Raw genomic sequence first — 12,156 nt, 5'->3', positions numbered from 1 at the left:
GTGCCGCTTGCTTACCTTGACGACGACTGGAGACGGGAGCGCGTGCCGCTTGCTTACCTTGACGACGACAGGAGACGGGAGCGCGTGCCGCTTGCTTACCTTGACGACGACTGGAGACGGGAGCGCGTGCCGCTTGCTTACCTTGACGACGACTGGAGACGGGAGCGCGTGCCGCTTGCTTACCTTGACGACGACTGGAGACGGGAGCGCGTGCCGCTTGCTTACCTTGACGACGACTGGAGACGGGAGCGCGTGCCGCTTGCTTACCTTGACGACGACTGGAGACGGGAGCGCGTGCCGCTTGCTTACCTTGACGACAGGAGACGGGAGCGCGTGCCGCTTGCTTACCTTGACGACGACTGGAGACGGGAGCGCGTGCCGCTTGCTTACCTTGACGACGACTGGAGACGGGAGCGCGTGCCGCTTGCTTACCTTGACGACGACTGGAGACGGGAGCGCGTGCCGCTTGCTTACCTTGACGACGACTGGAGACGGGAGCGCGTGCCGCTTGCTTACCTTGACGACGACAGGAGACGGGAGCGCGTGCCGCTTGCTTACCTTGACGACGACTGGAGACGGGAGCGCGTGCCGCTTGCTTACCTTGACGACGACTGGAGACGGGAGCGCGTGCCGCTTGCTTACCTTGACGACGACTGGAGACGGGAGCGCGTGCCGCTTGCTTACCTTGACGACGACTGGAGACGGGAGCGCGTGCCGCTTGCTTACCTTGACGACGACTGGAGACGGGAGCGCGTGCCGCTTGCTTACCTTGACGACGACATGGAGACGGGAGCGCGTGCCGCTTGCTTACCTTGACGACGACTGGAGACGGGAGCGCGTGCCGCTTGCTTACCTTGACGACGATGGAGACGGGAGCGCGTGCCGCTTGCTTACCTTGACGACGACTGGAGACGGGAGCGCGTGCCGCTTGCTTACCTTGACGACGACTGGAGACGGGAGCGCGTGCCGCTTGCTTACCTTGACGACGACTGGAGACGGGAGCGCGTGCCGCTTGCTTACCTTGACGACGACTGGAGACGGGGAGCGCGTGCCGCTTGCTTACCTTGACGACGACGGGAGCGCGTGCCGCTTGCTTACCTTGACGACAGGAGACGGAGCGCGTGCCGCTTGCTTACCTTGACGACGACTGGAGACGGGAGCGCGTGCCGCTTGCTTACCTTGACGACGACAGGAGACGGGAGCGCGTGCCGCTTGCTTACCTTGACGACGACAGGAGACGGGAGCGCGTGCCGCTTGCTTACCTTGACGACGACTGGAGACGGGAGCGCGTGCCGCTTGCTTACCTTGACGACGACTGGAGACGGGAGCGCGTGCCGCTTGCTTACCTTGACGACGACTGGAGACGGGAGCGCGTGCCGCTTGCTTACCTTGACGACGACTGGAGACGGGAGCGCGTGCCGCTTGCTTACCTTGACGACGACTGGAGACGGGAGCGCGTGCCGCTTGCTTACCTTGACGACGACAGGAGACGGGAGCGCGTGCCGCTTGCTTACCTTGACGACGACAGGAGACGGGAGCGCGTGCCGCTTGCTTACCTTGACGACGACAGGAGACGGGAGCGCGTGCCGCTTGCTTACCTTGACGACGACTGGAGACGGGAGCGCGTGCCGCTTGCTTACCTTGACGACGACTGGAGACGGGAGCGCGTGCCGCTTGCTTACCTTGACGACGACTGGAGACGGGAGCGCGTGCCGCTTGCTTACCTTGACGACGACTGGAGACGGTAGCGCGTGCCGCTTGCTTACCTTGACGACGACAGGAGACGGGAGCGCGTGCCGCTTGCTTACCTTGACGACTAGGAGACGGGAGCGCGTGCCGCTTGCTTACCTTGACGACGACTGGAGACGGGAGCGCGTGCCGCTTGCTTACCTTGACGACGACTGGAGACGGGAGCGCGTGCCGCTTGCTTACCTTGACGACGACATGGAGACGGGAGCGCGTGCCGCTTGCTTACCTTGACGACGACAGGAGACGGGAGCGCGTGCCGCTTGCTTACCTTGACGACGACTGGAGACGGGAGCGCGTGCCGCTTGCTTACCTTGACGACGACGGAGACGGGAGCGCGTGCCGCTTGCTTACCTTGACGACGACTGGAGACGGGAGCGCGTGCCGCTTGCTTACCTTGACGACGACGGAGACGGGAGCGCGTGCCGCTTGCTTACCTTGACGACGACTGGAGACGGGAGCGCGTGCCGCTTGCTTACCTTGACGACGACGGAGACGGGAGCGCGTGCCGCTTGCTTACCTTGACGACGACTGGAGACGGGAGCGCGTGCCGCTTGCTTACCTTGACGACGACAGGAGACGGGAGCGCGTGCCGCTTGCTTACCTTGACGACGACATGGAGACGGGAGCGCGTGCCGCTTGCTTACCTTGACGACAGGAGACGGGAGCGCGTGCCGCTTGCTTACCTTGACGACGACTGGAGACGGGAGCGCGTGCCGCTTGCTTACCTTGACGACGACTGGAGACGGGAGCGCGTGCCGCTTGCTTACCTTGACGACGACTGGAGACGGGAGCGCGTGCCGCTTGCTTACCTTGACGACGACTGGAGACGGGAGCGCGTGCCGCTTGCTTACCTTGACGACGACTGGAGACGGGAGCGCGTGCCGCTTGCTTACCTTGACGACGACTGGAGACGGGAGCGCGTGCCGCTTGCTTACCTTGACGACGACTGGAGACGGGAGCGCGTGCCGCTTGCTTACCTTGACGACAGGAGACGGGAGCGCGTGCCGCTTGCTTACCTTGACGACGACTGGAGACGGGAGCACGTGCCGCTTGCTTACCTTGACGACAGGAGACGGGAGCGCGTGCCGCTTGCTTACCTTGACGACGACTGGAGACGGGAGCGCGTGCCGCTTGCTTACCTTGACGACGACAGGAGACGGGAGCGCGTGCCGCTTGCTTACCTTGACGACGACAGGAGACGGGAGCGCGTGCCGCTTGCTTACCTTGACGACAGGAGACGGGAGCGCGTGCCGCTTGCTTACCTTGACGACGACTGGAGACGGGAGCGCGTGCCGCTTGCTTACCTTGACGACGACAGGAGACGGGAGCACGTGCCGCTTGCTTACCGTGACTACGACAGGAAACAGAAGAATCCGACAGCCCAAGCACATAAGGTGCTTCGCACCTAAAAAGCCATGGAAGCATGCGAAAAGCTGCGTGAAAAACAAGCAGCACCATTCTAGCGTCGCTGCTGTGCTGTCCACTGCATATGTGTCTCGAGAGCACCTCCGTCCCGACGTGTGCGAAAAGATATGCGTCCAGTAACGAAGAGTGTCTCATACTGATATCGCTCATATTGGGCACCAGTGGCCAATCTGCTGCATATATATCTTCGACTCTGAAGTCGCTGGCACGCTATCGGTACAACAGCAAAAGAAAGCGCAACGATCCGAAACCATTCTTGGCAAGCCAAACATTCAGTTTGGCCCATTCGCCTGATATAGACAAAAATGCCCGATTCAGAGAGCGAACGAACGCGACTGAGGGCCTCCGATGACGTGGCGCATCTCAGCATGCTCGACAACGGAATGAGTCGGCCGTTCCATCCGTCGGCCGTTCCGTGCACTACCCGAGCGGGTAGTGAGCAATAACACCAAAATAAGAAAAAGTTCCCCCTAACCGGCAGGCTATAGTTTGCGCACACCCGGAAACAAAACAAAAGGGCTCGATTGGAAAGAGGCCGTGGCCGCGAGCTATCCCTAACTATCCTTCTGACATTCAGGACTGCAAATGGCAAGAAATGAATGAATTTATATACTGTACTTGGGTCTGTTCTGGGAAGGTGTAATCTGGACGGCACTTTTTACATTTCCCAATGAATAAATAGGAGAAAATAGTAGGTGAGTTAGGGTTACGGATCATTGAAAGAAAGGTTACAGCAAGCTTATACATATAGGAGTGGGGGTGTGGCATACAAGTATACACATGCAGGGATTGTTAAAGAAAAAAGAAATAGGAGGAATTTTGGCGAGAATAAAAGTTATTTCGTGTTTTCCCTGCATCTTAAAAACCAAATAAATATAAAATAATTAAAAAACATAGAAATTGTCGTCATATATTCACCCCATAAAATGAAGCACATCGAGGTAAATCATGTGAAAATCCATGTCAGTTGGTGTGTATAATCATTCGTGTGGCACACGAAATTTTCTTGCAGTTCGCGCAATACCTTTCATCTAAGGCGGTTTGCTGTATGCAGAGGCGTATAGCCAGGAGGTGGCACACCACGCACGTGCACCCCCCTCCCCCCTTCCCCTGAAATTCCTGTCCCCGGTCCCTCAATGCATTCACACCTCCGAAACATATTTCTGGCTAACCCACTGGCTGCATGATGAAAGACTTGTTGCTCTCCTCTCGCACACACTTTGCTATTCTATTGTCGACGTCATGCTGCAGGAACTTTCCAGGAGCCAGCGCAAATGTAGCAATCGTAGCAGCGTCTGCGCATGCCGCGAAGCGATGCGATCGTCATATCATAGAGAAAGGAATTCAACAAGAGGGGACACTCCCGTAGGGCCCAGCGGCCGAATTGACTGCAGCGTGCCAAGCCGTCGGTGTCGATCGCTTACATCACTTCCGGTTTCGGTTTTGGGCGCGCGTATTTTGAACGCAAGCTAGCACGCCGGCTGCGCCTCCCCCCTCCTTTTTTTTGCTCTTCGTGCAGAATCGGTTTATTATTTAGTAAAAATGATTGCGAACGATCTCGTAAAGTCCCATCGAATCTGTGCCACGTGAAATTTCACAAAGTAGACGCAAGACCTTTTGTGCAATGAGGAAATATTTATTTTGCTCTATATAAAAGCTCGTTCCGCGCTTTTTGTGCGCTCATCCAACGTTGTGACACCAGCAGGTAAGGCAGTAGTTCCTGTATGAAGCTCCACCGGACGGTACCAGCTGAAAAAAAAAGTAAATTACAAGCATGTTACATTTGCAAGCACGTAACAGCATGTTACAAGCATGAGTCATTTTGGTATTTAGACATAGGAATACTGCGAGGCGAAACGTGCGAAAGCGGTGAATGGGTGGCATTACAAACAAAAGCAATTCGCTTTTACATACATGGCGTAGAAAATACCCGACTCATCCCAAACATATATGAAAACATCTGATTTCCAAGCGTTCCCCAATTTCCGGGCATTATTTCCTGCACTTAGGCAGCACAAATACACGAGCGACTTCGCGTTTCCAAAACTTGGCCTCGGGAGACGCGACGGTACGCGACATACACAGAGACGGACGCAACAGGCACTCAAGACAAATGCGTGGGTGCAATGCCTTTTTTCAGTCCTTTAGAAGACGTAATTTTCTAATTACAAGTTTCTGATATGTTCGTCGTTCGCGCGTTCTGCCGGCGCCAGCAGCACACCCCATGTTATCACTCTTGGCAATCGCCCATTGCGTTTTCAACAGGCGTGAGTACCGAAAGAAAGTATATGTTGTTGCCGAGCCACAAAAACGTCACAGACTTGTCCCTCTAAGATTCATTACACGCCAAACTAACTTTATCACCACGGCCGAGCTGCTTATCGCTAACTGCGTCACAGCGCGCTGTGCGGCCAGCGTGCCTCAAAAGTACCCCAGAAAGTGACGAAATTACTTTTCAGTAATGTCTGGCGTCAGAGAAAGCGGCACAAACTTCTCCTAGCAAGATGCACTAGACTACACACCACGGCTGAGTTCTCGCTAACTGCGACATGGCGCCCTGTGCGGCCAGTGTGGCTCAAAAACCGAAATAACTTACAATAGTCCCCTAGGAAGCGTCGGAAACATGTCTCAGCACGATTCATTTACTCAAATTAACTGCGCCAGGATGGCCGAGCTGTTTTTCGCTAACTGCGTCTTAAGTCTCGGTCACGTGCCGTAAGCCTAATTGCGTCGTAGACAGTGAAACAAGATTTCTCACCTTGCCGTAGTCCAATAGTGCAGTGGTGTCTTGTCCCAGTGCAGAATGAACGCAAGAATAGCGCCGAGAGCCCAATAAACCAGGTTACACTTAAAAAAGAAAAAAGAATGAGACAGACGGGTCGCCGCGCGCGAGCGCTCAAACGCGCGCGCAGCCATCCTCGCTGGCTTCGGGGGAGTGTCTGGCGGATGACGCATGTAACTGGCGCGTCATCGACCTGTGGCTAGGTAAGGCAAGGAAAATAAGTCGCAAAGCTCAAGTTCATTTATACGCAAAACGTTTTAGTTTTCGTGGCAAAGAATGTTAAAAATAAATCAATGCCTGTTAACTTAAGTTCATTTTCTTTTTTTTCGATGCTCGCGGCAGCTAACGTTCGGTGTCAAAAGTATAGCGTGACGTATGGCGACGTGTTTCCTGTTGCCAGTTTTTGCCGAGTGTCCCCTCTTCTTGAATTTCTTTCTCTATGGTTGTACGCTGAATGCCTGAATTCAAGTAAGCTATACTGCTATATATATACCTGCAATTGTTAGCGGTTCATCGGGATCGTTTTTTGCTTACAACGACGGACACGACAGAACCCTTGGCTGGTAGAGGTACAAACCTTCGCTTTAAAAACACTGATACAAAATTTTCGGCCTCGATCCTGCGGTTCGAGGGCGAGGAGACAAGCGTGGAACAGAAAAACGAGAACACGCCCATTTGCAGCAGACAAGACGTTATGCATGGGCACTCCGGAGTAATACACTTCCCGAACACGCTATAAAACGAGTCACTGCACAGCCAATCGGCAGTAATTGAACAGTCACAGATCCACTCCAGCCGCTCTCGCTGCTTGTGCCTCGGGGATGGCGTCGTCGGGCCATGCTGCTGCCGCTGGTCTCTGCGGGGATGACGACTGCTAGGATAGCGCTTACACCGGCTACCCAATGCTGCTGGGGGGCGATTGCAAGCTTTGGGCGAGCAGCAGCAGCGACGTCGCTCAGGCCGCAGCGTCCCAGTCGGAGGATATCGACATCGAATACGTGCCGACCACCCCCAGCGCAAAGCTCCTGGATTCCATCATCGCAGCCGGCGCCGTTGCGAGAGAGCCACAGATGGGCCTGTGGATCCAGCCCAACGTCGAGCGCCCGGTGGACCTTCCCAGTCACCACCCGGACGAAGTTCATGACTGGAGCGGTTGGCCCAAGTTCCCAGCCAAGGACAACGCGGATCAGAAGCGTGCAATCGTGCCGAGTCTGCTGGCCATGGTTCCCCACGTCGCGCTCGTCAACAAGCACGAGTTCCTGCTGCCTAAGATGGAACTGCTGATCGACACACAGGGCAGGTGAATGGTTATTTTTTTTTTACAGCGCAGCTGTATACCTCTCGTTGGTCGGAACATTTCGTGGCGTAAACACAACTCCAGGTTAATTGAAGGTAAACGGCATATCTTTCTTTGCAGTCAGGCATACAGCATACATACTTAGTCACGTCACCACGCTTTCATATACAAAAGAAAGACCCGTCTAGCAACTCATTCAGTTCATTCTAAGACTGCCATGGCTAGGCTACGGAAATTAAAAACGCCAGAAAAACAGCGTGAATACAATGCTCGACCATGTGTGGTGTTTGATACAGCTTCGCTGGACATGCGTTCACGTTCGCAGGGCAGGAAGGCTGTTCGATTTTTCAATGCATTTAACTCGCATGTAGCGTGCGTCGTCCGTCCGCAACAGCTCGAGCACAGGTGCGCCCTCTCCCCCACTCCTCCTCTCCCGCATCACGCTTGCAGCACATGTGCAGCGCGCGAAGCGTCGTAGTTGAGTCGCACTCCGGCGCTGCAAGCACCGTAGCAACAGCAGGTGCTGGCGTGATAGCGCGCCCTCTCTCCACCCCCTCTCCCTCTAACGCGCGCTAGGAATATAAAGCGGGTTGGCGCGGGCTCCACTCGTCAACTCTTGCGTTCGTCGGCGGTCGCAGTTGATAAGCGATGGAAGCAAGACCTTCAACTAGTACCTCGACGCAATCCAAAATCAGCGCCGAAGCACCAGTTCAAGACATCGTACGTGGCGAGGAGGGATGGTCCGTCACAGCTGGAGTAACGCCGACACGCGCGGCGAATACGCCGGCTTCACCGCCGTGTGCGACGACGCCTACCGTCACGGCCAAGGCCAAGACGACGGCGAGATCACCGTAATCACCTTCTACCTCTCGCCGAAACTCAACCGAGACGCCGTTGCAGAGTTCCTCGAACTGGCCATGAACGACCATCGACGCCAGCAACGACGACAACCAGAACAACCAGAAACGCAAAGAAAACGACGACCCATAGTCCTCGTCGGCGACTTCAACGTCGACGTTCGCAAAGACGACTGGATCGTCAGGCACGTGCGCGACCGTTACGGTCTCGACTGCGTGTATGACCACAACCCCGTCAACAGCAGGCAGCCGACCACCATCCATGGGTCCTGCATAGACCTCGTCTTCGCGTCCTCCTCCTCATCCTTGTGCGTCCAGCCCCTACTCACGGACCCTCTCACCGTCCACTTTAGCGACCACAAGGTGGTCGTGCTCGTCATGCGCTAAATCGACACTCGCCACTCACTCACCATCTCAACGACCACGCTCCCCAGAGGCCCCGCAGAGAGGGACGGACGTAACCGGAGGCATCCCCCTCGTCGACGCAACCTCTGAAGAGAAGAAAGAAAAGGAAGAGAACAGAGAAGCAATAATAATATAATAATCAGAATCGCAGTGATGCCAATAAAATAATAACAACTTTACGTTACCTACTTACGATTCTCTCTTCTCTCTCAACCCAGACCACCAACACCACGGAACCCCACTATGCTCTGCATTTACACGTGTCCCTCGCGCGGGGGCATGCGACGGAGCTTTTTTTTTTTTTTTTTTCGCAGCCCATCCATCTCGAATGGGACGGATGTTGGCGTGGCCTTTAAATCTGCGCATCGTATGCGTGCGCATTTTTCCGTTCGATAATACAGGCATACCACAGAGCAGCGCTTGAGAGAAACGCACGCCGCGCTCATTCTTGCTTTAGCACATGCGCGGACGCCGTTTTCTGCTACGGAGCTTGCGTAGTCAGTTGCGGCATCGTCGTGCATTTTAGGGTCTATTATTTTGATCACAATGTTGCGGATAGTGATGCCAGTTTCCCGCCGTCTTTCGAGGAGGCGATCTAACGGTTCGCTTTCAGAAACATTGCAAGATCCCAACCAGGGACAGCGTTCTGACTTCGGTTGTTGGAATCGGGGTTCCGAGCACACATTAGTGTTCCTGCTGAGGAGGTGCTGTATTCAAACACCAGACCGTGGTCTATATGCTGGTCCGAACGCAACGGACAAAATACCCGTCACGTTAGATGCTTATAACGTGAACGATAACCACTTTTTTTTTTTTTTCATCTTGCGAAGGCATCCCTGCAGTTTAAACCGATTCAGCAGCGCCAATGGGTTTCGTGGCTACGGGCTGTGCTACATTGAGATACGAGGTACAAGCTCCGATGCATGACCCACATATTTTGCTCTCAGTTCCTGGCTTTCAAAGTTTGGCGCCATGCATTCATACTTGGTGTTTTAGCTGCTCGGTTTGGTGCATGCGCATGTATCTCCGTCGCGTGACAACTGCATTCGTCAAAAAAAGTGTCGTCCCTCGACTATTTCTCTCTCGCATGCAGATTCATGCATCCAGCACCTTCGTTTCTCTGTACAAACTTGGTGGACGCCTTGCAGTACACGGCCTGGCTCAGCTTTATGGATGCCACTGGGGGCGAATGCGGTCAGTGCGCGTGAGATGCTCCCGGCGTCAGCCTTATTGTCAACGCCTCCCGAATACGGCGTCGATCTTTGCGTTTCTCTGTTCGTTTGTTTGTGGTGCAGTAAGGTTGAGTACTGGGGCGTGTCCTTGGACTTGTCTCGTGCAGTTGGTCAGTACTTCCACCCGGATTCATCGCATCCCGGTTCGTCGTGGAACGGCTGGGTGCTGTCGTTTACTCGGCTGAAGCTCTTCTCCAACGACTGCTTCACCACGGAACCACCTCCGGTAAGAGTTCGTTCGCCGGTTGTCCATTTTAGCCACGCTTGCGGATAAGGTTGCCGTTAGTAAGTTGCACTGTACTTCGCAGATTTGAACGAGCGCACATTTTGCACTGAGACGCAGGACAGGACGGTCGTCAAGTGCAGTGTGCGCCGGTTCAACGCTGGCCCAGCTATGTTTGGGGAAGACATCCCTAAGACATGACACCTCGAGTGCTAGACGTTTTTACCGTGCTGCCCTGTCTCGTCTCTTGGTGCGTGCCTGCGATGGCTTCCCCGAGTCGACTTCCGAGCCCAGCAAGCAAGCAACATGTGGTCTTACAATTATACTGGTCCCTTTTATACCGGTTCCTTTTTGGTCATTGTGGTATCTCGTTAAACAAAAGTGGCACAAATGACCATATGGGGCCCCAAGGAGACCGAAATGCTTTAGATTATTTTCGCTGTCATGACGCATGAATCAACGGAAGCCGTGACGTCATAAATAGGCTGAATTGTGTATGGGTGTCCATAACTGAACCCCTCTCAGCCTAGATTGTGACCCCAAACCCCTTAATTTAAAGTTTACCTTCGCAGGAGAGGTAGTACAGGATTTGTCAGGCCAGTTCTGCAGCGAGTTTACCTTGTGGTAATGGAAGTATTCAACTTCATTATCACAAGTGGGCAGTCCACTCCGGGCAAGTAGGGCTGCCCTGTTGCACACTAAAGCATTGGTGCTTCAAGTGGGCTGGTTTTTGATTTTAGTAAATATGTATACTGTCATATGCATAACGAAAACCATAAATAAACCTGCATTTTATTCAATATACCTTATTTCTGCGATGTCGTGAGTAATTAAGCATTAAATGAATCAGCATGCATTCTATTTACTAACTCCATCATTTAGGAGCTTCTCCACTCCAATCTGAAAGCTCAACACCAGAAACTACCGTCCTTTGTATGTGTTGCAGATCGCTCTGAAGTGTAACAACAGTTACCGTGTCCAAGTGAACGTTCGAATTGTGGACAACAGCAGACACATCCTCAGCACGTTGGTCGTCCGCCAATTTGTCAGATCATTTTGTTGCTGTCACCCATTTTCACAAGAAATCTAGGTGGGTGTTGTGCTTTGCTTGCTAGCTTTTTCTTTTCCAAATCGATGCACTGGACATTTCCCTGTCCTCGTCTTTCTCTCTTTTCCTTCTACAGCTGATGAAACCATGATCAGAGCTTTATTCATTTTTGTTTCTTTTTTTTTTGCTTGCAGTCTCTCGCGTCCACGCAACAAGTGGTTCAAGACCAAAGCGTGCTAATTTAATGAGATATATATTTTGCACTGTTTTCACAACATTGTGGCTTTCATTGCTTGTGTAATAACACTAATAAAAGCATATTTCTTGGTACCAATACGTGTTCTTTTTTTATTTGTTTAATTGCATATTGAAATACAGCGAAGACAAACCATGCCATGGTGGTGTGGCTACTGAGCAATACAAAAAATAGACTTGCTGCCCACATGGCAATGCCGCAAGCCATTTGCCGCCCTGAAAGAATAAAAAAAAAAGTGGGAGCGCCCTCTGTAGATAAATAAGTACGCCCTGGTTCCGGTGCGTACCTTACGGAAAGTTAATTTCGCACAGAATAAAGTAAGCTGAAGATGCACTTGCCACGAGACAGGTAAACTTCCCAACAGGCACGTCTTGGCGGCCATTCAGCATGTACAGTGACAGCCCCTTCTGCCAATGCCTATGGTGAACGTGTGATTGCTTGGCCCGAATAGCGTTTCATGCACTTACTAGAGGCAGCCATGTCGTCAGCGTCTACGAGAGCTGCAAGCAGGCCAGCTGACCCAGCACGATGATGATGGGTAATGCGTGGATTTGACCAACCTTCGTTCTTCTGGCTTTACATGGCTTCGTGACTTTGCAAAGTGATCATTTTTTGAGAAGGTACTGTATTTTAAATAGACACTATTCAATTTGTCCGATGGCCGGATTCGAACACAGCACCTCTAGCCCAGAAGCCCGATACTGAAACCAATGTGCCACGGACGCATGGACAAGCGGAACCTGTGCACTTAGCAGCGATTATGTGTGCTTGCAGAGTCTTATTACATTCTGCATTTAAAAAAAGTTTAAATTGCTTTGAAGTCTAGTCAAATTTAGACCCAGGTAAAGCGTAATGAACGAAGTCAGAAGAACTTCTGAATTC

At 53.1% G+C, this 12,156-nt stretch overlaps 1 protein-coding gene across 3 annotated transcripts; it reads left to right on the top strand.

Annotated features, from left to right (window-relative positions):
• The first annotated feature begins 6,751 nt into the window (after positions 1 to 6,751).
• LOC119437051 (uncharacterized) lies at positions 6,752 to 11,342 on the top strand. Of its 3 annotated transcripts, XM_037704120.2 has the most exons (5): positions 6,752 to 7,256; positions 9,609 to 9,709; positions 9,855 to 9,973; positions 10,917 to 11,060; positions 11,213 to 11,342. In XM_037704120.2, the coding sequence occupies exons 1-4, from the start codon at positions 6,859 to 6,861 to the stop codon at positions 11,058 to 11,060; spliced, it is 762 nt and encodes a 253-aa protein (XP_037560048.1). In that variant the 5' UTR covers positions 6,752 to 6,858; the 3' UTR covers positions 11,213 to 11,342. The 3 variants fall into 3 exon arrangements, with proteins under 3 accessions (XP_037560048.1, XP_049516211.1, XP_049516212.1); XM_049660254.1 differs by lacking the exon at positions 11,213 to 11,342 and having other exon boundaries at positions 10,917 to 11,134; XM_049660255.1 differs by lacking the exons at positions 9,609 to 9,709; positions 11,213 to 11,342 and having other exon boundaries at positions 10,917 to 11,134.
• Positions 11,343 to 12,156: the final 814 nt, after the last annotated feature.

This window comes from Dermacentor silvarum, chromosome 1 (assembly GCF_013339745.2).
Source record: "Dermacentor silvarum isolate Dsil-2018 chromosome 1, BIME_Dsil_1.4, whole genome shotgun sequence".
NCBI lineage: Eukaryota > Metazoa > Arthropoda > Arachnida > Ixodida > Ixodidae > Dermacentor > Dermacentor silvarum.
This window is presented reverse-complemented; position numbering and strand designations above follow the sequence as displayed.

Excerpts from the sequence above, each read along its gene's own strand:
- LOC119437051 (XM_037704120.2), top strand. The coding sequence starts at position 6,859 with ATGCTGCTGGGGGGCGATTGCAAGCTTTGGGCGAGCAGCAGCAGCGAC. Across the intron at positions 9,710-9,854 it reads TGCCACTGGGGGCGAATGCG|TTGGTCAGTACTTCCACCCG; the intron begins GTCAGTGCGCGT and ends TGTCTCGTGCAG. Across the intron at positions 9,974-10,916 it reads TCACCACGGAACCACCTCCG|ATCGCTCTGAAGTGTAACAA; the intron begins GTAAGAGTTCGT and ends TATGTGTTGCAG.